The sequence below is a fragment of the Podarcis pityusensis genome (genome assembly GCF_964106645.2).
Source record: "Podarcis pityusensis genome assembly, chromosome: 1".
Classification (NCBI taxonomy): domain Eukaryota; kingdom Metazoa; phylum Chordata; class Lepidosauria; order Squamata; family Lacertidae; genus Podarcis; species Podarcis pityusensis.
This window is the reverse complement of record NC_138028.1, coordinates 115,854,668-115,877,301: the sequence shown is the minus strand read 5'-3', so window position 1 is coordinate 115,877,301 and position 22,634 is coordinate 115,854,668. Positions and strand designations below refer to the sequence as shown.

At 43.8% G+C, this 22,634-nt stretch overlaps 1 protein-coding gene across 13 annotated transcripts in view; it reads left to right on the top strand.

Annotated features, from left to right (window-relative positions):
* OSBPL6 (oxysterol binding protein like 6) overlaps positions 1 to 22,634 on the top strand; it is a 97,803-nt gene that overhangs the window by 67,699 nt on the left and 7,470 nt on the right. For 11 of the 13 annotated variants that reach the window (XM_081023647.1, XM_081023645.1, XM_081023635.1 and 8 more), the window contains 11 exons: positions 3,773 to 3,880; positions 7,813 to 7,950; positions 9,960 to 10,047; positions 10,561 to 10,814; positions 12,851 to 12,988; positions 14,171 to 14,234; positions 14,485 to 14,563; positions 16,317 to 16,461; positions 16,950 to 17,094; positions 19,950 to 20,076; positions 22,072 to 22,194. In XM_081023647.1, the coding sequence (XP_080879773.1) occupies positions 3,773 to 3,880; positions 7,813 to 7,950; positions 9,960 to 10,047; positions 10,561 to 10,814; positions 12,851 to 12,988; positions 14,171 to 14,234; positions 14,485 to 14,563; positions 16,317 to 16,461; positions 16,950 to 17,094; positions 19,950 to 20,076; positions 22,072 to 22,194 (1,409 nt within the window). The remainder of the gene's footprint in view (positions 1 to 3,772; positions 3,881 to 7,812; positions 7,951 to 9,959; positions 10,048 to 10,560; positions 10,815 to 12,850; positions 12,989 to 14,170; positions 14,235 to 14,484; positions 14,564 to 16,316; positions 16,462 to 16,949; positions 17,095 to 19,949; positions 20,077 to 22,071; positions 22,195 to 22,634) is intronic. The other 2 variants (XM_081023637.1, XM_081023639.1) reach the window with 1 other exon arrangement.

Below are 22,634 nucleotides of genomic sequence, written 5' to 3'. Positions count from 1 at the left end.
CATAAATGCCAGATAACTCTCTAAAAACAAGTGACAAAATCAAATGTTACGATACTGATAAATTCCTGTCCTGATCTACCCTATACTTTCAAACATAATGGGGTTAGGGATTATGAAGAAGAAGAAGAAAAATACAGATAAAGGCAACTTCTTGTCCCGATACTAGGTTTTTTTTTTTATTCATTTATAGTTTTAAAATACAAAAACCCCCCAAAACCACAACCCAGATAAATATAGAAATAAAGCGTGGGATGGTATGCAAAATTGTACACTGTTAATATCACATTACATTTTGAATTATTTTGTTCAATACAGGGTATAATATAGGTTGAGGAGTCCAGTGTTGCATAATCACAAAGAAACTAGTCTGTGGATGCTGGTTCTGTTAGGAAAACTTTAATCAAATAAAAGATAACTTGTTTTTCCCACTTCAGGTTCAGTTCATCTTCAAGTATTTGTATGTTCCTTCTATTGCATCACTTGCATATCTATAGCTGTAAAATTGAGCCTGCAGCGGGGCTAACTTTATGACCTTGGGACCCCAAGGAGTATTCTAATTCTCATTTCATCAAAACTGGATATATTAATGTTGGAGCAGCAGTATCCTGCGTGCTTGCCATCTTTGAGCTTGCCTCATCTTACAATAAAATCTACACCCACCCACCCCAGTTATGCATTATGTTCAATGAAGGAAAGCGAGGCTAATCTCATTGATCTACCCTGGTAGCTTTATCCAGTTTTGTCCATATGTATGTACACAAACACACAAGATAATTTCACAATTTTCAGTTCAGCTAACCAGACAGAACTCAGTTCAGTCTTTGAAGAACTGCGCTTCTACCCAGTTTGCTTTCACTATGAAGCTTCATTGAGCTAAGGATTTATGCACTAGAGTATAACTGAGGACTGCAGCATCAGTTGAACTGCTTCACTTAACCAGGATAATGGTATTCTGTTGTTTAACCTCTGTTCTGTCATCTTGCTCTCAGCAGTGTTCTGCTTCATACAATGTCGCCACCTTTTCTTGTTATGTCACCTAATACCACGCTTAGTCTATGGTCTCCTTCAGTTGTCCTCTTTTTCTATGGTCTCCTTCGGTATCCAGAATAGATATTTTTCTCTATGTTGCGAAAAGATAGGCAGAGAACAAGTGGGGGAAGACAGCAGCTCATTGTATGCGTCATATGCTAATTCTTGAGTCCATTTGGATTCTATTCTCTTGTCTTCTGTCTCTGTTTTATCTGCACAAGTGGCACTTTCTTTGGAGAGGACAGCTGCCAATATACTCGTTTCTAAAGAACCAGGAACATTGTCCTGTGCAAATTAATAGTAGTAGTGCCGTGTGTTTGCAAGGTTTTCGTAATGAGAATTGAATTAAAATCTTGAAATGGCCAAACCATTTTGCCCCTTTTATTGTGCTTTAGCCAAGAACTTATTGTGCAAAGCATGCATTTTTGTTTCCAGTGTAGAATCCACTGGATTCCCAAGAATTCTAGCCTTCTCTTCATATGAGTAGCTTATTTTCTGTAGAACTTAAAATCTCTGAGATTAGAAAAAGAAGCTTCCAGTTAGCACATCAAATGTTCATTCCTTACAAGTCTGTGTGTGTGTGTGTGTGTTTGTGCGCGTGTCTTTCACAGTCTCAGCTTCTTTGCACCTCCAGTACTGCTTTCCAAAATCTCATCAGTCCTTTTCCTGCTTTCTCACTGCTGTTGCTCCACATTTTGCTGTTGCAGTACTTAAATTAGTACGGGTAGTGCTGTCTAAATTAAAGAGGTACGAAATTCATACCTAATGAATTAAACTTGACTGGCTTTTTAAAATAATCAAATTAAATGTTAAATAATATGGACATTTTGCATACTTTACCTCATTTGCCGCAAACCTGCAGAGCTTAGACTTTCTGTGTTGCAGTACTTTCTTTTTGACTCGCGGCAAACGAATGCAGTTTAGTTGATTAATTACTTTGTTTGCTTCTTCCTGCCTGTTTGCATAAGGGTTGGTGACTATTTGCCCAGTTTCGTTAGACTGCAGGGGATGTAGGTAGTGGCCAGTCAAAGCAGAAAGCAGATAGGAACAGGACCTTGGACAGTTCCTAGGGGTGCTGCTAAGACAGCTACAGAGATAAAGCTGTTACCCCTTCAAGGAACTAGTGCCAGCTGATCAGATCTAGTGTCCCAGCTTCCACCTTCCAGGAGAATCTGGCTGAATAAGGCTCTTGCCTTATTTTGCAGAATTTGACTTCTGCATGACTGGAGGGAAAAAAATGGTATGCAGAGGAGTCATCCTCTGATTAAGACCATGGTAGAGAACTCTGTTTTATTGCTATGTTCTATAGAGCAGGCATTTTCAATTTTTCTGACCCAAGATCCACTTTTAATCCAAACATGCAAATGGGGACCCATTTCTTAACCTTTTAGTGTGCATTAGTGTGCTGGTAACGCTCTTGTGGCAAACCACCAGTTGAAGACCAATGCTCCAGAGGTTCTCTTTCTGATGAAATATAATTATTATTTGTACCCCACCCATCTGGCTGGGTTTCCCCAGCCACTCTGATCAGATCTAGCCTGAACCTCATATCCATCTGAGTCCTCCATTGCCTGCTGTAGGTTATGACATGTTGGGAAGTGTAAACTATTTCTGCTCCTCTATTACGTCTTCATTTATGTCAGTAATTTGGGATGATATACTATGGACAATATCAGTGGTCTAATGTTGAGATGCTAAAGGATTATAAGCATGACCCATTAACGTATCAGTATTGTTTATGCTGTGTGAGCTGCACAGAGCATTCAAGAGGATAGACTGGTCTTGTTGGGTGACCTTAAATAAATGTAAAGGCTGAATCATGCTTATTGAATTCAGAAGCAAATACAACAGCTTCATTGGCGAAACATACAATCATTTGCTGTGAATGGTGCTTGTCTTCCAAATAATCAGGTTCCCCTGAAGCAAACACAACTAGGGTTTCTTCTTTCATTGTCTTATAGAATCCTTCAAAGCAAGGAAAGGCTAAAGGTGTGTCTACTTTTCTGGCAGCCCAGTCCCATGCATATTTAGACAATAAGTCCCACCAAGTACCTTACTCCAAAGCAAAGGTGTCGGGATTGTAATCTTGGGACCAAACTCAAGGAGATGTAGGAGCAGTTCCCACTTAAAAAACAACAACATTGACGTGTCACTATGGATGAGCTGTACATTTGATTGGAAGAGAAAGGAGGGGTTTATAATCCTTTCTCCAGGTTCCTTTCTCACCAGGTAAAATGATGTAGGAACCTAATATCTTTTCATTCACCGGTGGAAAAGAGGTTGCGCATTGGGTGGCAATTTTGACTAGAAAAATGTCTCGGAAGGAAAGGGCTAACCAACCCCTCTTCTCCACTACTATTCGTATCTTATTCATAGCTCCTCATATGTATAAATTTAATTGATCACATTTATTCCACCGCTTGCCTTTGGCCATAAACTTGTTTAAAGTGAGGAGGGATGCAGACCTCTATCAAGGAATCCTTAGTGTACTCACCAAATTAGCAGCCTTTTTTCTATGGAAGAAAGCCAGAATAGTTAAATGAGTTTAATTTGACTTAAGATACCTAACCAGAACTGCTGGACATAATACTAATGGTTGCAGGAAAAAAGTTAGTTGCTTAGTACCATCCATATAATATAACACTTTGGTTCTTGCCCGAATATAGGGTACAGCAGTGGTTTGACTCTGCTTTGCGCTGTCTTGTACATTTGAAATTAAATATTTAATTTTTGTTATTTTAAGGCTATCAACCAGAATGCTGAACTAAGGAGTCGCTTGAACAGAATACATTCAGAGTCTGTTATTTGTGATCAGGTTGTCAGTGTAAATATTATCCCTAGTCCTGATGAGGTAAGACTTTGTCATTGCTCTAATGGACTTACAGTAGTCAAATCCCGCTAATTATCACTAATGACTAAATCATTCTCTTTGGCAAAGCTGGCAAGCAGTGGGTCAGGCTCTATTCAGGAAATTTTCCAGTAGCATTCATGAAATTAATGAGCTGTAGTAGTTCATGTGAGATTCCTTTTGGAAATCTGAGAAGTGGAAGGTTTGTTGTTAGCATTCAAAGAATACGAATTAGCCCTGTTTCTGGTGCATTTGTATTTAAGTAAGCAAGCAGCCAAGAATCCATAAGAAGAGCCTTGCTGGACCAGACTAGTTTAGTCAAACGGCCTTTTTCCCATAGTGCACCACTATTTCCTGGACTTGAGGGCAATAAACCTCACCCACAGCCCAGCAACAGGTATTTAGAGGCAGATTGCATCTGATCCTAGGGTTGGCCTATAGCCTTCCCAACTGGTAGCCTTCTCCTCTATGACTTTTCTTCACCCCCTTGTAATGCTGTCTGGCCTAGTGGCAATCACCACAAATCTTGAAGCAGCCAATTTCATAAGCTAACTATGTGTGATATGAAGAAGGACTTCCTTTTGTTGCTTGGGAAAGTCTCACCAGTCAGATTCATTTAATAACCTTGGGTTCTAGTGCTATGAGAGAGGAAGAAAGTCTTCTGACTATCCACCTTCTCCATATTGTGTATATTTTTTAAATAAACTTTTCACTCAGCTTCCCCCCCCCCAAAAAAAACATAGAAAGCCTAAAAAAATTGTAAGCTTTCCTCACAGGGGAGCTGCTCCAGCTCTTATAATTTGGGTTGGCCTTTACCAATTCTACAGAAAAATAATAGATTTTGTTTGAGGTGTCACAGCCAGAATTGTACTCAGTATTTCAAGTATCACCATGACAAAGATTGGTACAAAGGCATTATAGTATTCACATTTTTTTAATTTTCAGACACTTTCTTAATGATCTCTTGCATGAATTTTTAGCTTTTTCATAGCTGCTGCACACTGGGTCAGCATTTTCATGGCGCAATCTGTTTCCACCCCAAGATCTCTTTCCCAGCTCAGACACCATCACTATATGTAGGAACTTCAGATTTTTTTGCCACAATGTTCATCTCTTTGCATTTATTGACATTGAACCACATTTGCCATTATGTTACTCATTCAACATCTTGTAGACATCCTTTTTGGAGTTCTTTTGCAATCTATTTTTCTTTAAATCATCTTCAATAATTTGGGATAATTGCAAACTTGGAAAGCTCATTGCTCACTCCTAACTCAGGATCATTGATGAACAAGTTGAAAAACACCAGTTCCAATTTGGGTGGCATTCCAACCTCTTGCATCCCTCCATTGTGAGAATCACTCATTTATTCCTAATCTCCATCCCTTTTCTTCAATAAGTTACCAATCCTCACACTTCAAATATGGAAAGGTGGAAGGGAAATACATTAGTCCACATGTACTGCCATTGCTAAGAATGCTAGTTATTCTTAATACTGCCTTGCTGAAATAGATTAACTGAAGTTATAATGATTGCCCAGAATTACAAGCCCTATAACCAGTAGGAAAGCTTGTGTAGGGTCTGGTCCCCCTCTTTCCAATCCTCCCTTAGCCACTACTGAGCTCCAAAATGCTGGAGAGTTCGGTTTCCAAGTGAGACAAAGCAGATGTCATTTAAACATATGAGGCACACCATAAGATAATTCTTTCTGGTCTCACTGAACGCTCTGTATTTGGTGATATTAAAGTTGCAGTGTCTCCTCACACACCCACACCCTTTTCCTTTATTTTTCCACCATTTACCAATACCATGTGCTTTTCTGATGAATCCCTTCTGCTTGGACAAAAATGGAAATTCCTTTCGGAGCCTCCTTCATTTGAAGTCAGCTTTATAGAATAGAAAACTGGGTGAAGAATCTTCAAAGTGTATTTATATAGTCAGATATAAGTGTGTGAAGGGACGCGGGTGGCGCTGTGGGTAAAAGCCTCAGCGCCTAGGGCTTGCCGATCGAAAGGTCGGCGGTTCGAATCCCCGCGGCGGGGTGCGCTCCCGTTGCTCGGTCCCAGCACCTGCCAACCTAGCAGTTCGAAAGCACCCCCGGGTGCAAGTAGATAAATAGGGACCGCTTACTAGCGGGAAGGTAAACGGCGTTTCCGTGGGCGGCTCTGGCTCGCCAGAGTAGCTTGTCATGCTGGCCACGTGACCCGGAAGTGTCTCCAGACAGCGCTGGCCCCGGGCCTCTTAAGTGAGATGGGCGCACAACCCTAGAGTCTGTCAAGACTGGCCCGTACGGGCAGGGGTACCTTTACCTTTTATAAGTGTGTGAGGCTACTGTATAAAAGTTGCTGAGTGCTACAAAGGCAGAGTGCCCTGAACCATTCCTGGAGCTCCAGGGCTTCTATAGCCACTGTCTTGTCTCTGTGTTAGTTGGAGTGACCATCCCCACGGTGTGAGGCTCTTTCTTGTCCCAGTCTTGTAGTCGTAGCTTATTAACTGTGCGTAATGCAAGAGGATGAGCTTTGCTACAGGAGGGGGCTAAGGGAGACGTGAGCTCCAGACCTGAACTAAGGAAAACATTTACATATTTGAAATTTGAAATAGAATCATATAATTGTAGAGTTGGAAGGGTCTGCAAGGATCATCTAGCCTGCAATGCAAGAATCTTTCGCCCAATGTGGGGCTTGAACTCACAACCCTGAGATTAAGAGCCCTCATGCTCTACCAACTGAGCTATCCCTCACGTAGTTAGTGGGTCATTCCTTCTGAGGAAATGGCACTGCACTGGATTGGTATTCATTTGGGGTACAGTAGAAAAGTATGGGTAAGGGAACCTGTTTGACTGAAGGGTAAAGTAAAGAACGCTTCAGATAAATAGATAAGCTCCCTCCTAATGACAAAGACATGGGACGCGGGTGGCGCTGTGGTCTAAACCACTGAGCCTTGGGCCTGCCAATCAAAAGGTCGGCGGTTCGAATCCCACGATGGGGTGAGCTCCCATTGCTCGGTCCCAGCTCCTGCCACCCTAGCAGTTCGAAAGCACCCCAAAAAGTGCAAGTAGATTAGTAGGTACCGCTCCAGCAGGAAGGTAAACGGCATTTCCATGCGCTGCTCTGGTGTTGGTGTTCCGTTGCCCCAGAAGCGGCTTAGTCATGCAGGCCACATAACCCAGAAAAACAAGAAGAACATATCAGCAGGCTTATTTGCAGAAGCACAAAAAACCCACCCTTTTAAAAACCCTCTAAGACAAAACAAAACCCCTGCAAGCAAACATAAAACAGCCTGGCGAACACTGAGCGTGTTCAGTATCCACAAAAGGTAGAGACAGTTGCAAAAAAACCAAAAAAAAAACTAGCACGCAGTAGAAAGCTAGGTTGGGAAGGAAGGAATGGTTCGAAACAGGAACAAGAACATTCCTTTTAATAGGGGATGATGAGCTGCAACATTTTGCTGCAGGCCACCCTGTGTGTGCGCATACATGCAAACAAACAAGATCAGGCTTCAGGACATGAGTGCATTGTGCTAAAGCAGTCATACAACATGCCTGAAGCTGAAGTGTGTCAGGTGAGGGTTGGGCCTCCCTTCCCCATCAAACACAAGGTATCATTTCAGTGCTGGAAGATGCTGGGTTTTCCTGTAGCAGAGGAACAATCTTGAGAGAAGGCATTTCTCTCTGTCCCCTGCCACACAAAAAAAGAGTTACGAGAGTGCTAGCTGGAAAATAAGTTGTTTGCGCTCCCCTTGCAAAATGGCTTCTTTTCAACCTGAGCTCTCCGTTTGCTAGAGCTTATTTTCTAAACCGGGAGGAAGGAGAGGCCACGCAGGGAATAAGCAGGGCATCTGTCCAATAAAATATATTGATTAGGCATGCCCTTCCTTTTTCTCTGTCATGTGTGGGCATCTGGAGTTCATATGTGTGTGTTTTTCCCTTTTTGCAGGCAGGTGAACAGATCCATGTCAGTCTCCCACTCTCCCAGCAAGTTTCTAATGAAAGCAGGCTCTCCATGTCGGAATCTGTCTCTGAGTTCTTCGATGCGCAGGAGGTGCTTCTCTCTGCAAGCTCATCAGAAAACGAGGTTAGGCAGTGAAAGCCTGATTATTTCTTCTGCTGTGCTCTATATAATTATAATGCATTTGGGGTCAAGTACCGAACTTTTGGGGACGCAGGTGGCACTGTGGGTTAAACCACAGAGCCTAGGACTTGCCGATCAGAAGGTCGGCGGTTCGAATCCCCGTAACGGGGTGGGCTCCCGTTGCTCGGTCCCTGCTCCTGCCAACCTGGCTGTTCGAAAGCACCTCAAAGTGCAAGTAGATAAATAGGTACCACTCCAGCAGGAAGGTAAACGGTGTTTCCGTGCGCTGCTCTGGTTCGCCAGAAGCGGCTTAGTCATGCTGGCCACATGACCCAGAAGCTGTACGCCGGCTCCCTCGGTCAATAAAGCAAGATGAGTGCCACAACCCCAGAGTCGGCCACAACTGGACCTAAAGGTCAGGGGTCCCTTTACCTTTACCTTTACCGAACTTTTGATCCTAATTCGGAAGGCTTGGACATGGACACAGCAGTCTCCTGGTTCAAATCACATCTCCACTATGAGGTTAAGTTGTTGACCGTAGGCAAGACACTATCTCAAAATGAAATATGAGGGTAAAAATCCTAACCTATCACACAAAGTCCTAAGAATTAGGTGAAGCTCTTAGAACAACCTGACAGTTCCAAGAGTAGTCCCACTGATTTTTGTCGGGTTAATCTGGAGTAAAGGAGCTGCTTGCCTCTTAATTGCCTTGAGATCATGGCCAGAGGCAGCAATTCGTGACCCATTTGCTCCGCCTTCCTCCTGTCAAAAGCAGGCAGCAGTGTTGTGGAATGAGTGACACGTAAATTGCTACCATTTTATTTTCCCCATCTTCTCTTCTTTGGACGGAAGTAAATTAGTAGCTCAGTTTTGACGCCCCCACCCTGTTCCTTCGCTTACTGGTTTTTCGTTTGCCCTGGCAAGAAAATTTGTTTTTCTTTCCTTAAAACAGGGGTGGGCCACATAGGGCCCTCAACTACTCTCTCTGCAACCCACCAAGCTGTGGGGAAAACTTGCCCACTCTTCCCACTGCCCAGGTAATCCGCCATCAGCAGGACAGCAGGGAAGAGAACTGTTTCCTCCTCTTCAAAAGGGGTTATACTGTATCCTGAAGCATCTGACTTCCCATGAATGATTGAGTGTGTGCATCCCTGTGCATACAGCTCTTTGGGAGGCCAGTTGGAGGTAATTTAAATGGAGAAATAAGACATACATGTGCGACCCATGTATCGTATTTTTCGCTCTATAGGACGCACTCGACCCGTAAGACACACCTAGTTTTTAGAGGAAGAAAACAAGAAAAAAAATCTTCTGAATCAAATGTTGTTGAAGAGGCTTTGTGCGGCTATCCCTGAAGCCAGAACAGCAAGAGGGATTGCTGCGCAGCCTGCATTCGCTCCATAAGACGCGCACACATTTCCCCTTACTTTTTAGGAGGGAAAAGTGTGTCTTATAGAGCGAAAAATACGGTACCTGTCTTTCCAAGACTGTCTGTGAGCATGAGTTGGTTTAAGGTATGGCAGTGTGACTGGCTCCGGTCATGCTTTCTGGGATGCAGCCCCCAACCATCTACCCACCTGTGATTGTGGTGCCAGAAAAAGTTACCCATCCCTTCTCTAAAACCAGGGTTTGAAGTGTGTTTGCAGAGAATGATTTAGAGGCGTTCCCCCTATATATCATATTGACAGTGATAGGCTTACATGAGTCATCTGTATTCAATAGAACAGACACTCTTTGACCTACAGTCATTTCCAGTACAGCTTGTTCTTCAGAGAGGAAGATGGAGAGCTTACATATTTAGGCACGAGCTAAAAATGGGATGATATTGGCCAAACCAGGGTTTCACAAAACGGGCACTCTTCAGCCTGATAACAACTCTAGGATACATGCGTCACTGGGACTTGAATTTATAAAAACATTTCTATTCAGTGTTCCATTTGTTGTCTTCTTCCTCCTCCTCCTCGTCTGCTTCCATTTACTTTTCATTTAAATCTCTTTGTTTTCTTCTTTAGGCTTCTGATGATGAGTCGTACATCAGTGACGTGAGTGACAACATATCAGAGGACAACACCAGTGTTGCAGACAACATTTCTCGGCAATGTATGCAGGGTTTTAATTTTTTTAAGTTTTAGAAAATAAGTGTTCTTTTTAGGTGTGGTGCAATATAAATCGGAACACTCTCTGGATGCAACTCAAATCAGTGAGGGCCACTTTTACATTTTTATCCCTGTTAACTGTAGAATAGCACTCTTCCTTCTGTTTTTTACTGTAATTATTTGTATGGTTTTAGTAGATTTCATTATATGTATATAGTTTTAATTCTTTCCGTGTTTATAATTGTTTTCTTACAATGTTTTTTCCTATGTTTTTAGCGGTTCTTCTTTTAATCTGTAAACCGCCTAGAGTCCCATCAGGGAAAAAGGTGGGGTGTAAGTAAATCTATAACAACAATAACAGACCCTTTGAAATGAATAGGCCTAAGTTAGTCATGCCTATGAAATTCAATGGGTTTACTCTGAGTACAGCTAGCATTGGATACAAACCATTTTATTTTTCGTTTTTCAATCAATGAAAGGATTTCACATCCCTGCTGTTCTTCTGTTTTCCTTCCAGTACTTAATGATGAGCTGACCGGTGGTGCTTTCAGAAATGGACGAAGGACATGCCTACCGACCCCCTGCCCTGATACTAGTAATATCAACCTGTGGAACATTTTGAGGAACAATATCGGGAAGGATCTCTCGAAAGTATCCATGCCGGTAGAGCTAAACGAGCCTCTGAATACATTGCAACACCTTTGTGAGGAACTGGAATACAGTGAACTCTTGGACAAGGCTGCTGAATCTGATGACCCCTACGAACGAATGGTAGTAAACCAGACAGAGTACACCATTCCATGTCCCTTGATGTGTTTATCCCTCTCCTAGAGCTCTAATATTGAATACAGTGGACCCTCCGGATACGAATTAAATTTGTTCCGGGGGTCTGTCTGCAACCCAAAAAGTCCGTAGGCAGAGGCACCGCTTCTGCGCATGCGCACGGTGTGCAGAGCGCTTCTGCGCATGCGCGCACGATGAAACCCAGAAGTATACACTTCCGGGTTTGCTGCGTTCGTAACCCGAAAGTTATGTATCCAGAGCGGTACATAACTAGAGGGTCCACTGTACATTTGTGCATTTTCCATTATTGTAAGCTCACCTCTAACGTGAAAGCAGCTAGATTCTGACATAGAGGATTTTTTTACTTTTTATCCAGCCTGTTCCTTTCGTTGGCGTACTTTCTTACGACCAGTTCAGATGGTCCTTGGCTGGCTATATCTCTGCAGATAACTGCTCACATAAGTGGAGCCTTGCAGGAGCAGTATAAATTCGGATGAATGAACTTGCATACATGTTGTAGTGAGTCTTAGGGTCCAGCCTCACATTACCTTTGCGGTATGGAAGCTGCTCACGGACATCCTTTTGCCAGGAGACCCAGATCATGTGGGAAGAGCCTATATTGTGTTTCCTCCCCCCCTCCCCCCCATTGCCTTGCTTTCCAAACGGGACAATACTAGTATGATGAAATAATCTAAGGATGCTACGGTATGCGCTCTTCCCACATAGAATCGTAAGACCGTAGAGTTGGAAGGGACCGCAAAGGTCATCTGGTCCAACCCCCTGCAGTGCAGGAACCCACATTTTGCCCAATTTGTGGCTTGAACCCGCAACCCTGATATTAAGAGTCTCAGGTGCTACGTGGTTTGAAACTTCTGACGTTGCCTTCGTAGTGTGGAAAGGAGTGATGCTACCGTAGCGGCCACACTGCTAAGGTAATGCAAGAGAAGGCACTTGGTATTAGCCTCTTGAGCGATTCTAAAGGGAAATAAGTAGTTTAAAAAAACAAAAAAACAAAAAAAAACCCGCTAGAGCCTCTGTTGCAGAGAGTGATCACTCACTTGTCGGTGTATCTATTTTGTCAGACCTGTGAATTCCAAAGCTGTAGCCACATCCCTATATTACCCTTTTCTGTGCAAGGCAGATAATGCCCTATATTCTGGCAATGAGCAAATCGCTGGGGAATTCCACTCTGCAAGCCCCGCTAGGAATGCTTTTGCTCAAGACAACTTTCAAGATGGCATGAATGGGGGGTGGGTTTCCGGGCGGACTGCTTCCATTATATTCCTATACACAGGAGTGGTGCTCCACTTTCCGGGTCTGCGAAACAGACCAAATTGTAATATGAGATGATTCTCAATAGGCTTGTAGAGATGACAATTCCCCAGAGATCTGAAAGTACTCTTTGCTTTCTCTAATTGCATAAGACACATCCATTTCTGCCCCCTTCTATCACCGACTAACTGGTGTTATTTTTTTTGTCAGCACCTGAGGATGGTGCCTAATAAAACCCAAATAAAAATCCTCAGGATATCGAGCTAGAGTAAAATTGCTTATATGGAAAAGGTGGGAGGATGCAAACTGGAAATGCAAAAAGGGGAGTGCTAGCCCCCCCCCGGTAGATCCTTGTGTCACACAAAAAAACCCATGTTTCCCCATTAAGGGCTTTTCAGATCGCACATCCTTTCTTTCCCCACACAATTGTCTCTGATCCCAAGACAAAAATAGCAAATATATTCTTCATCTTTAAGCTTGCTTTGGATACTGTTTGCCTTGGGAACAGATTCGCATGGATATTATTCGCGTTCCTACCTTCCCACCACTTGGAGCATGACTTTCCCTGTCCTTTATTATGTTGGGACAGTGGCTATACTGCTATTGCAAGAACAGAGTTGCTGTCTGCAGTTGTAGCACTAACGCCAAAGGTGCTGCCATCACCCAGAAAAGGAAACACCCGTTTGCTTGCACAGTCTCTCCAGTACTGTTTAGATATTGTTTCTCAAGTTTTTCCCCTTTGTTTTAACTAGGTCCTTATTGCTGCCTTTGCAACTTCAGGATATGCCTCCACTTACTACAGAGCTGGAAGCAAGCCTTTTAACCCTGTGCTTGGTGAAACTTACGAATCAATTAGAGAAGACAAAGGATTTCGTTTTTTCTCGGAGCAGGTAAAATCTGTTCCAAAAGAGACCCTTAAATAGCACCGTGACTTTAATTTATTTGTTTATTTTGGTTGATGCATTTCATCTTATTTTCAGAATGTTGGCTGATATGAATCTAAATATATAGCTTTTAAAATAGATCTGAAGATATATATTTGTTTTTCAAGCGTTAGGTGCAATTCAGCATTGTAAAGCTGAATCCAGTTTTGCAGAAATCATAGAATCCTAGAACTGTGGAGCTGGAAGGGACCCTGATGGCCCAGCTCCCTGCAATGGTCCAAGTTTCTGGATAGCTCAGTTGGTTAGAGCGTGGTGCTGATTCAATCCCCATATGGGACAGCTGCATATCCCTGCATTGCAGGGGGTTGAGCTACATCAGGCACCCTCAAACTCGGCCCTCCAGATGTTTTGGGACTACAGTTCCCATCATCCCTGACCACTGGTCCTGTTAGCTAGGGATGATGGGAGTTGTGGTTCCAAAACATCTAGAGGGCCGAGTTTGGGGATGCCTGAACTAGATGATCCTTAGGGTCCCTTCCAGTTCTATATTTCTATGATTCTATGCAGGAATCTCAACTAGATCCTACATGACACATCACCATCCAATCTCTGCTTAAAAACTTCCAAGGAAGGAGAGTCTACCATCTCTTGTGGGATCTGTTTCTATTGAACTTTCCTGTCAGAAAGTTCTTCCTGATGTTTCATTGGAATCTCCTTTTTTGTAACTTGAATCTGTTGGTTCGGATACTAGCCTTCGGAGCAGAAGAAAACAGGCTTGCTCCATCTTCCCTGTGACAGCCCTTCAGATAATTGAAGATGGCTACCATATCTCCTCTCAGACTAAACATACCCAACTCTCTCAACTGTTCTTCATAAGGGTAGGTTTCCAGAGTCTTGATCATCATGGACACTCACCTCTGCACAAGTTCCAGCTTGTCAATATCCTTCTTAAATTGTGGTGCCCAGAAATACACACAATATTACTGGTGGGGGTCTGATCAAGGCAAAATAGAGCGGTACTATGACTTCCCTTGATCGGGACACTATACTTCTGTTGATGCAGCCTAGAATAGCAGTAGCTTTTTCTGTTGCTCCATCATCTCTCTTTTATGTAAGGTGTCTGTTACAGTGATGATAAAAATGAAAGTCTTTTGCACAATTCCTCACCACCGTAATTTTTTATTTCAGGTTAGCCACCACCCACCCATTTCTGCCTGTCACTGTGAATCAAAGAATTTTGTGTTTTGGCAAGGTATACATTTTAATTCACAAGCCTAAAGACCAAATTTAGTTCTGTTTTTGTTTTGTTTTTTAAAAAAGAAAACTTAACAATTACTTGCATAGTTTCATTTTTGTGGAATTTAACGAAAAGGTTAATATAATTGGGAAGCCTACTGTTTTAGGTCTTTCACTTTCGTATTAGACAAAGAGAAATAATGGTTTGTTGCATTTGTAGAACTTCTGTAATTTGCAGCTTTCTGAATCTTCGCTATGTTATTCAGATATCAGGTGGAAAAACAAATTCTGGGGCAAGTCAATGGAGATACTGCCAATCGGAACATTGAATGTCACGCTTCCAAAGTAAGCAGCTTCTCCATTCTTCTTTTCCTGTTTGTTTGTTTGTTTGTTTGTTTGTTTGTTTGCTTGCTTGTTTCTTCTTCATTCTGGAAAAGCAGTTCCATGAGACTAATTTAGGCACTTCAAGTCCCAGGTGCACACTGATGAATAATGTAGCAAAACTGAAGCCAGACAAGGCAGGGAGCACATAGCAGCAGCTTGCATGTTGTGATAAGGCAACTGGGATCTCTGAATAATTACTTGCTCTACCTGCTATTACTAGATGCTGCAGCTATGTTTGATCAAACAGTTGTGAACATTAGGCTAGTTAATTCACAGCAGCTTCCTGAGTGGGAGACATTTTAGTACTGTGAGTGTTTGCTTTGCACAGTAAAAGGAAGCATATTCCAAATTATTATTTTTTGTAAAAATTGTTCGGATTTCCCCTAGGAGGATAAAGGTCAGAGGCATCATGGTAACTCAAAGTGAGGTGTGTTCTTGTAAAACATGAGGTTTCACAATGACATGAACTCTTACCTATAGAGTGTGGCAGATAAGGGTGAGTCCAGTTTCAGTGCAAGGAAGCTTGGGAGAGTATTACTGTCCTGCAATGTGTACCTCCTGAAGTTTCTTTGCAGTTGGTCAGCTAATCCTGTAGTTTCTCTGCTCATCTCATCTTATTTCATTCAGAACCAGTCCGGTGGAATGAACAGCGTAATGGGCTTAAAAGTTGGGGAGAACTGGGTTCAAAACTCTAATGAACCATGAAGCTCAATGTGGGGCTTTGGGCAACTCGCAATTTCTCGGCCTAATCTACTTAATAGAGTTATTTTGAGGACAAAACAGGTTTTTTTATATAATATTGTGCGGAACCATTGTAACCATAGTAGGAAAACACATACTATGATGTCTGGCAGAAGGATTAATAATAATAAAAAAAATAAAAATGAAATTTATATACTGCCCTTCATCCAGAGATCACAGCTTACAACATAAAAAGATTGTTTTAGAATAATATTATCCAAAATGTATCTTCATTATAGAGGGCTGTAATGTTTCACAGAGCATCTTTTTAAGTGTCTGTAGTGGGACAGAGTTGACTGACTATCTGTGAGAATAACCAGTGGTTAAGCACTGGGGGGGGGGGGCTGCCAGTTCTCTGTGGACACCCTATTCCTTTCGCCTCCACCTCCAAAAGTGCAATGGATATATGGCTACTAGAAGCAAAGCCTTCTCAGTATTGGCACCCTGGCTGTGGAAGGCCCTTCCCTCTGGTACATTTGTCAGGCACTCAAACTTCCTTATGTTTTAGATATAAGTTTTAAATATCTTTATTCACCCAGACCTTTGGTGGCTTTGGAAATCAGTGGGGGTGGTGTTTATGATTGCTGCCCATTCTGCACTGCTGTTTTGTTCTTATTTTATTGTTGTACTTTTGCTTTATTACCTTCTTTTTATAAACTGGTATTAAATTATTTATTGTTCTAATTGATTTGCAATTCAACCCCTAGCTATTGCTGTCAACTTTTCCCTTTTCTTGCGAGGAATACTATTCGGAATAAGGGAATTTCCCTTAAAAAAAGGGAAACGTTGACAGCTATGCCCCTAGAAGGACACAAATACGTGTAAAAAGTGTGGGTATTTTCATATTTGAGTTCTGTTGGTGGTCCATTGGCTTTCAATATTGGAAGGGGGAGTACTGTTTCATTTGTGAATAGGCAGTGGTTTGGAAAGGGCATTTTTGGAGCACAGCTTCCACAGTTAACTCTCTTTGCAGGTACGGTGATTCCTACGTATGGAACAAAGTCACTACTTGCATACACAACATCCTCAGTGGAAGGAGATGGATAGAACATTATGGAGAAATAACCATCAGAAACACAAAAAGCAGCGTTTGTATTTGTAAACTCACATTCATCAAGGTAATGTTTCTTTGGTACTCATTATGAACAGTGAAAAGGGTGTTTGTGCAATTGGTGGCCCGTTGCACAGCAGCTTCTAGGAGCACACAGGGCAGGTTCACTAGCTGGAGGTACCAGTTGTATGAATTGTATGAATCTGTGCACCAAAGTGTGGCCAATAAATATAAGACCCTTTCACTGGTTGCCAGCGGACATGCTAATTGCATTGGCAAGGTCTTTATCCTCTGCACCTCTTTGGGACTGCATTTGAAGATATTTGGCACAATACGATAAGGGGTGGTGGTGTCTGAATCATCCCGATTCCCCACCCGCTTCTGGCAGCTCATTGGCACTGCCTAGCTGTTGGATGGGTGTGATACAGATCTGCCTGGTCTTGTTGAAAGTTGATACCTAGTTATACCCCAGGCACCTGAAACTGGGGTGATTTACCTTAACAGTTAAGAAAAAGGCCACAGATCTTTTGTTTCCTTACATTATTATTTTTTTAGGTGAATTACTGGAATTCGAACGTGAATGAAGTCCAAGGCGTTGTCATGGACCAAGAAGGAAAGGTGGTACACCGCCTCTTTGGGAAGTGGCATGAAGGGTTGTACTGTGGAGTTGGGCCTTCGGCAAAATGTATATGGAGACCAGGTATGAACCTATTAGAGGAACAGCTCTTTTAGGTAAAGCGGTGGGGTGGATTCAATACTTGTACTATGGGTGAAGGAGCTTCATCATCATATCAAGTACTGCAGACTGGAATGACTCTAGATCAGGCTTCCTCAAACTCGGCCCTCCAGATGCTTTTGGCCTACAACTCCCATGATCCCTAGCTAGCAGGACCAGTGGTCAGGGATGATGGGAATCGTAGTCTCAAAACATCTGGAGGGCCAGGTTTGAGGAAGGCTTTTTTAGATAGACTGAAGGGGCCAAGCTGCAGGCTATGTTTCATGCACTACATCTCTTGTTTTCATTTAATTACAAGTGCGGGGAGCCAGTGTCACTGGGATTGCAGGATGTATGGGGGCGAGATTTATCCCTTTCTTCTTTCAGTCACAGAGTCTCCTGAAAATCTCCTCCTAGCAGCTGCAAGGCTTAAAAACTCTCACTGGCACCAATAGAAACTGTTTTCTATGCACAGTAACCGTTCTGGTGGCTTGGCAGAGGCAGGGAGAGATAAATCTCCCGGTGTGCTGCAAACCCAATCACAAAAGTAGACACAGCAAGACTGGAAGTATTTGCACTACAAAATACTGCATACTTCCTCTTTGAAAGATAAATAATTGGGGATTTCTAATTACAGTGGTACCTCGGGTTACAAACGCTTTGAGTTACAAACACTTCAGGTTACAAACTCTGCTAACCCGGAAGTAGTACCTCAGGTGGCAAACTATGCCCCAGGATGACAACGGAAATCGTGCAGTGGCAGCGCAGCGGCAGCAGGAGGCCCCATTAGCGAACGCGCACCTCAGGTTAAGAATGGCTTCAGGTTAAGAAAGGACCTCTGGAACAAATTAAGTTTGTAACCTGAGGTACTACTGTACTCATTTACTGGTCTCCAATAAGCATTCTTTGTCACAGCAATAATAGGACCACCTGATTTGAAAATGGAAGCTCTGGTGTATCGGTTGTTCCTAATTTACAAAGAATACCAGTTGCGTTTTCCGAACTGTTACTTGGAGAAATAAACTCGGCTCTGGTTTACAGACTGTCTCACCTCAGTGGCAGGTGCAGGGAAGAGCCATTCCTCCGTGCTAGGCCACGTAAAATAATAGAATTGTAAAGTTGGAAGGGGACCCTGAAGATCTTGTAGTCCAGCTCCCTGCAATGCAGGAATATGCAGCTGTCCCACATAGGGATTGAACCTGCAACCTTGGGGTTATCAGCACCAACTGAGCTATCACATCAGGCCTGAGCTTCAGACCCCAGCAGTGAGACCTCTAAAGATCTCTGGTAAGAGGGTTATGAAAGGTGGCTGTCAGAGAACCTTTACCAGAGTACACAACACTGGACCAGTGGCCAAGGGCATCTTCATATGCAGCTCGTAGGTATTCTCCTCTCCCTAATAGATGCTTCAGTACTCTCCGTTTTAATAGCTGGGCCATCTATTGGCCTGGATCAAACTTAATTTTTCCCCAGGTGGAGGCTACTTGAAGCAGGACCCACATAGTGCCCTATCATGCTCACGGTGTAAAAGTGTTTGTTCCATGAATTTTCTCCCAGCAGGCCGAGTTTTCAGACCGGCATGACTCTCCTCCGGGAGTGAGGGGATGCTGGTGTTGAAAGGCTCTGAATGAGGCAGAAGAACCCTGGGATGCCCAGGCACTGTGTATAATGGCAGCAAGATATGTAGAAGGCACCACCTCAGGTGGCAGCTCAGTGGCACGTAGAGCAAGCCTTAGTCCACCCCACAGACAGTGGTTAGAACTGTGAGAGGTGCTGACTGTCTTTTGGCAGGGCTTGCATGACGTTTGACCAGTGTCAGTTTATCACCAGTAGTTAGAGCCAACTTCAGGAGCTGCAAGCAGGGATTTTGACCTTCTGTATTCAGAGGACTATCATAGAATCATAGAGTTGGAAGAGACCACAAGGGCCATTGAGTCCAACCCCCTGCCAAGCAGGAAACACCATCAGAGCACTCCTGACATATGGTTGTCAAGCCTCTGCTTAAAGACCTCCAAAGAAGGAGACTCCACCACACTCCTTGGCAGCAAATTCCACTGTCGAACAGCTCTTACTGTCAGGAAGTTCTTCCTAATGTTTAGGTGGAATCTTCTTTCTTGTAGTTTGGATCCATTGCTCCGTGTCCGCTTCTCTGGAGCAGCAGAAAACAACCTTTCTCCCTCCTCTATGTGACATCCTTTTATATATTTGAACATGGCTATCATATCACCCCTTAACCTCCTCTTCTCCAGGCTAAACATGCCCAGCTCCCTTAGCCGTTCCTCATAAGGCATCGTTTCCAGGCCTTTGACCATTTTGGTTGCCCTCCTCTGGACCCGTTCCAGTTTGTCAGTGTCCTTCTTGAACTGTGGTGCCCAGAACTGGACACAGTACTCCAGGTGAGGTCTGACCAGAGCAGAATACAGTGGCACTATTACTTCCCTTGATCTAGATGCTATACTCCTATTGATGCAGCCCAGAATTGCATTGGCTTTTTTAGCTGCCGCGTCACACTGTTGGCTCATGTCAAGTTTGTGGTCAACCAAGACTCCTAGATCCTTTTCACATGTACTGCTCTCAAGCCAGGTGTCCCCCATCTTGTATTTGTGCCTCTCATTTTTTTTGCCCAAGTGCAATACTTTACATTTCTCCCTGTTAAAGTTCATCTTGTTTGTTTTGGCCCAGTTCTCTAATCTGTCAAGGTCGTTTTGAAGTGTGATCCTGTCCTCTGGGGTGTTAGCCACCCCTCCCAGTTTGGTGTCATCTGCAAATTTGATCAGGATACCTATGTCTTCTCCGTTCACAATGCTTAGCCATTCACTTTGTCTTATCTGTTAATGCAGGCTCCATGCCCACCAACTACGAGCGTTATTATGGCTTCACAAGGTTTGCCATTGAGCTGAATGAGTTAGATCCTGCACTGAAAGATCTTCTTCCAAGAACAGATGCCCGGTTCAGGCCAGACCAAAGGCAAGAATCACTTGGTTGTCGTTATTTAATGCTCAGCGGCTGCTTTCAAACATAGATTGTAGGTCGCACCTGTTTTCAGGACCCCAATGTTTAGTCCAGGGGTGGGGAAGCTTCGTTAGCATGAGGGCCAGATTCCCTCGTGGGCTATTTTCCAGGGACTCAGTGGTGGGTGAGTTTATCCAGGCACAAAAGGTGCAGCTTTTAAATTTGTGCTGTAGGCTACTTTCCAGCCAAGCAAAAAATAAGAGGTTGCCATGGACTGACTGGATGCAAAGGAGTGGTGGGAGCCACCATCTCAGGAACCCCCAAGGGAAGAAGGCTCAGAGCCAGGGGACTGGTGATGGGATGTTGATGAGTGGTCAGAAGGAGAAGTCTGGAATGAGGAGGTGTTGTAAGCTGAAGGTAACAGGTTTTAGTGAGCAGGAAGAGGCTGTGGCAGAGAGCAGTCCAGAATCAGAGGCAGGAGAGGAGGCTGGAGAGTAGGGAGGAGGCTACCAGGCAGCAGTGGCGTAGCGTGGGGGGTGCAGGGGGTGCTGGCCGCACCGGGCGCAACATCTGGGGGGCGCGTGCTCGCACTTGCAGCTCTCTGCCCCTACCTGGCTCACTCTCTCTCACTGCAGTGCTGGCTGTGCGAATCCGATCCGAGCCGCTGGGTCGCCGCCCACTGTGGAGGGGGTGGGTGCCAGGCGTGTGGTGCGGAGAGAGAGCGAGGGACTATCTGGGGGAGGGACAGTGCAGCGGCCGCCCAGCGCAGCGCTGAGCGCGGGAGAGAACCACACCAGACCAGCCCAGGCAGCAGCAAGAAGAAGCTGGCAGCGGCGGCAGGTTAGGGGTTAGGGGGCGCAAATTACTTGCCTTGCCCCGGGTTAGGGGGCGCAAATTACTTGCCTTGCACCGGGTGCTGACAACCCACGCTACGCCGCTGCCAGGCAGAGATGAATCAGGCTGTTGAAGAAGCCAGGGGGTCTCCCTCTCCTGTGGTGACCAGCTCCCCTCCCTCCTGGTCTCCCAGAACCAGAAGAAGAATGAAGAGGGTGGAGCAAAAACAGACAAGGTGCCAGAGTCTCAGATTGCTAGGGAAGGACCCAAGGGAGGAAGAGTCTTGGGGAGCACTGGGAAGGCGTGGCCCTTCAGTCCTCGCAGCTGCCTCATTGGGGCAAGATCTGCTGGGAAGAGTTGCTGTGCTCACTAGGCCTGAGCTGTTGTTTATTTGAACAAAGAGGTAACTCCACTGACGCCTTGCGAGTTATTGCTGGCCTGCTCCCAACACCGGCCCTGATAGAGGTTTACACACAAGTAAACCTGGTAAGTAAGAGGCACTATTGCAGTACAAGGACACGTTTCAGCCAGGCAAAAACACCCAGGGAGGCTGCAGAGCAGGGCCAGTGAAAGGGTGTCACCTGTGCAGAGTCCCAAAGGCTGGACAGAGAGACACATGGTGGCCACTTGTGACCCTTGGACCTGAAGTTCCCCACTCCTAGTTTAGTCCATCACTTTGTAGCATGACTTGCTTAAAAAACCTTTGATCAGCTAAGGGTCTGCCTCACACTAATCAGGAAGGTTTGTTTGTTTATGATTCAGGTAGCTATAAAAGTTACATTGGGCAGCTACTGTCTTAGCAGAGGCATTGCTCTTCTCTCCCAAGAGGAACTGACTCTTTTAAGATTGGCATGGGGTTTGCATAAAACAAAATAAGCATGCTGCCTGTTGAAAACAATTGTGTGCTTTTAAAAAACTAATATTAATTTATTCTGGTTTAATCAGCAAGTCAGTATACAGACAATAATCTAAAACTCACATGCTTAATAATTAAAGATTTGTTTAATTAATTGGCTCTCATCCCTGCTAATTTTATCTGAACTGCAGTATCTGGATGGTAAGGATCCAGCAACTCCTGATGTGTGTAGGTTTGTCATCTCTGGGGTTTTGTTGATTCGTTCCAGTGCTTGAATGTTGGTATACTGTATATTTGAAGTTCCACTTGCTTTATTGCAGGCTTTTGGAAGACGGAGATTTAGAAGCAGCAGCGTCAGAAAAACTAAGAATAGAAGAACTCCAGAGAAGTCGAAGACGCTACTTAGAAGAAAATAATATGGAACATGTACCAAAATTTTTTAAGTATGTAAACTCAGGAATGTGGTTTGTTTCCCCGCCCCCCTTGCTAACAGATATACCACCAGCCTGGTAACAGAGTGGGAAAATTTAAATAGTTGAAACTGGGTTGAGGAGTTGGCAGCTTGTAAAGGTTATGAGTAAACTAAGGTTTACTCAAAGTAGGCCCATTGAAATTAATGGACATTTAACTTCATAATGGTCATTAACTTCAGTGGGTTTACCCCGAGCAAAGCTTAGTGGAATACCACCCATTGTTATCACAATTAACTTTTTACAGAAATATTTCCATGAGTTGTTGAGACAGTTTCATTTTCAGCATTGGAAAAATGCATTTATGTGGAAAATGTCTGTTTCTTCTCATTGTGCAGGCTGAGAGATTAAAAAAAACAACCCAAGAAACAAAAACAAAATTTGATTATAAGCCCTGTTTGGCTGGGACTTCT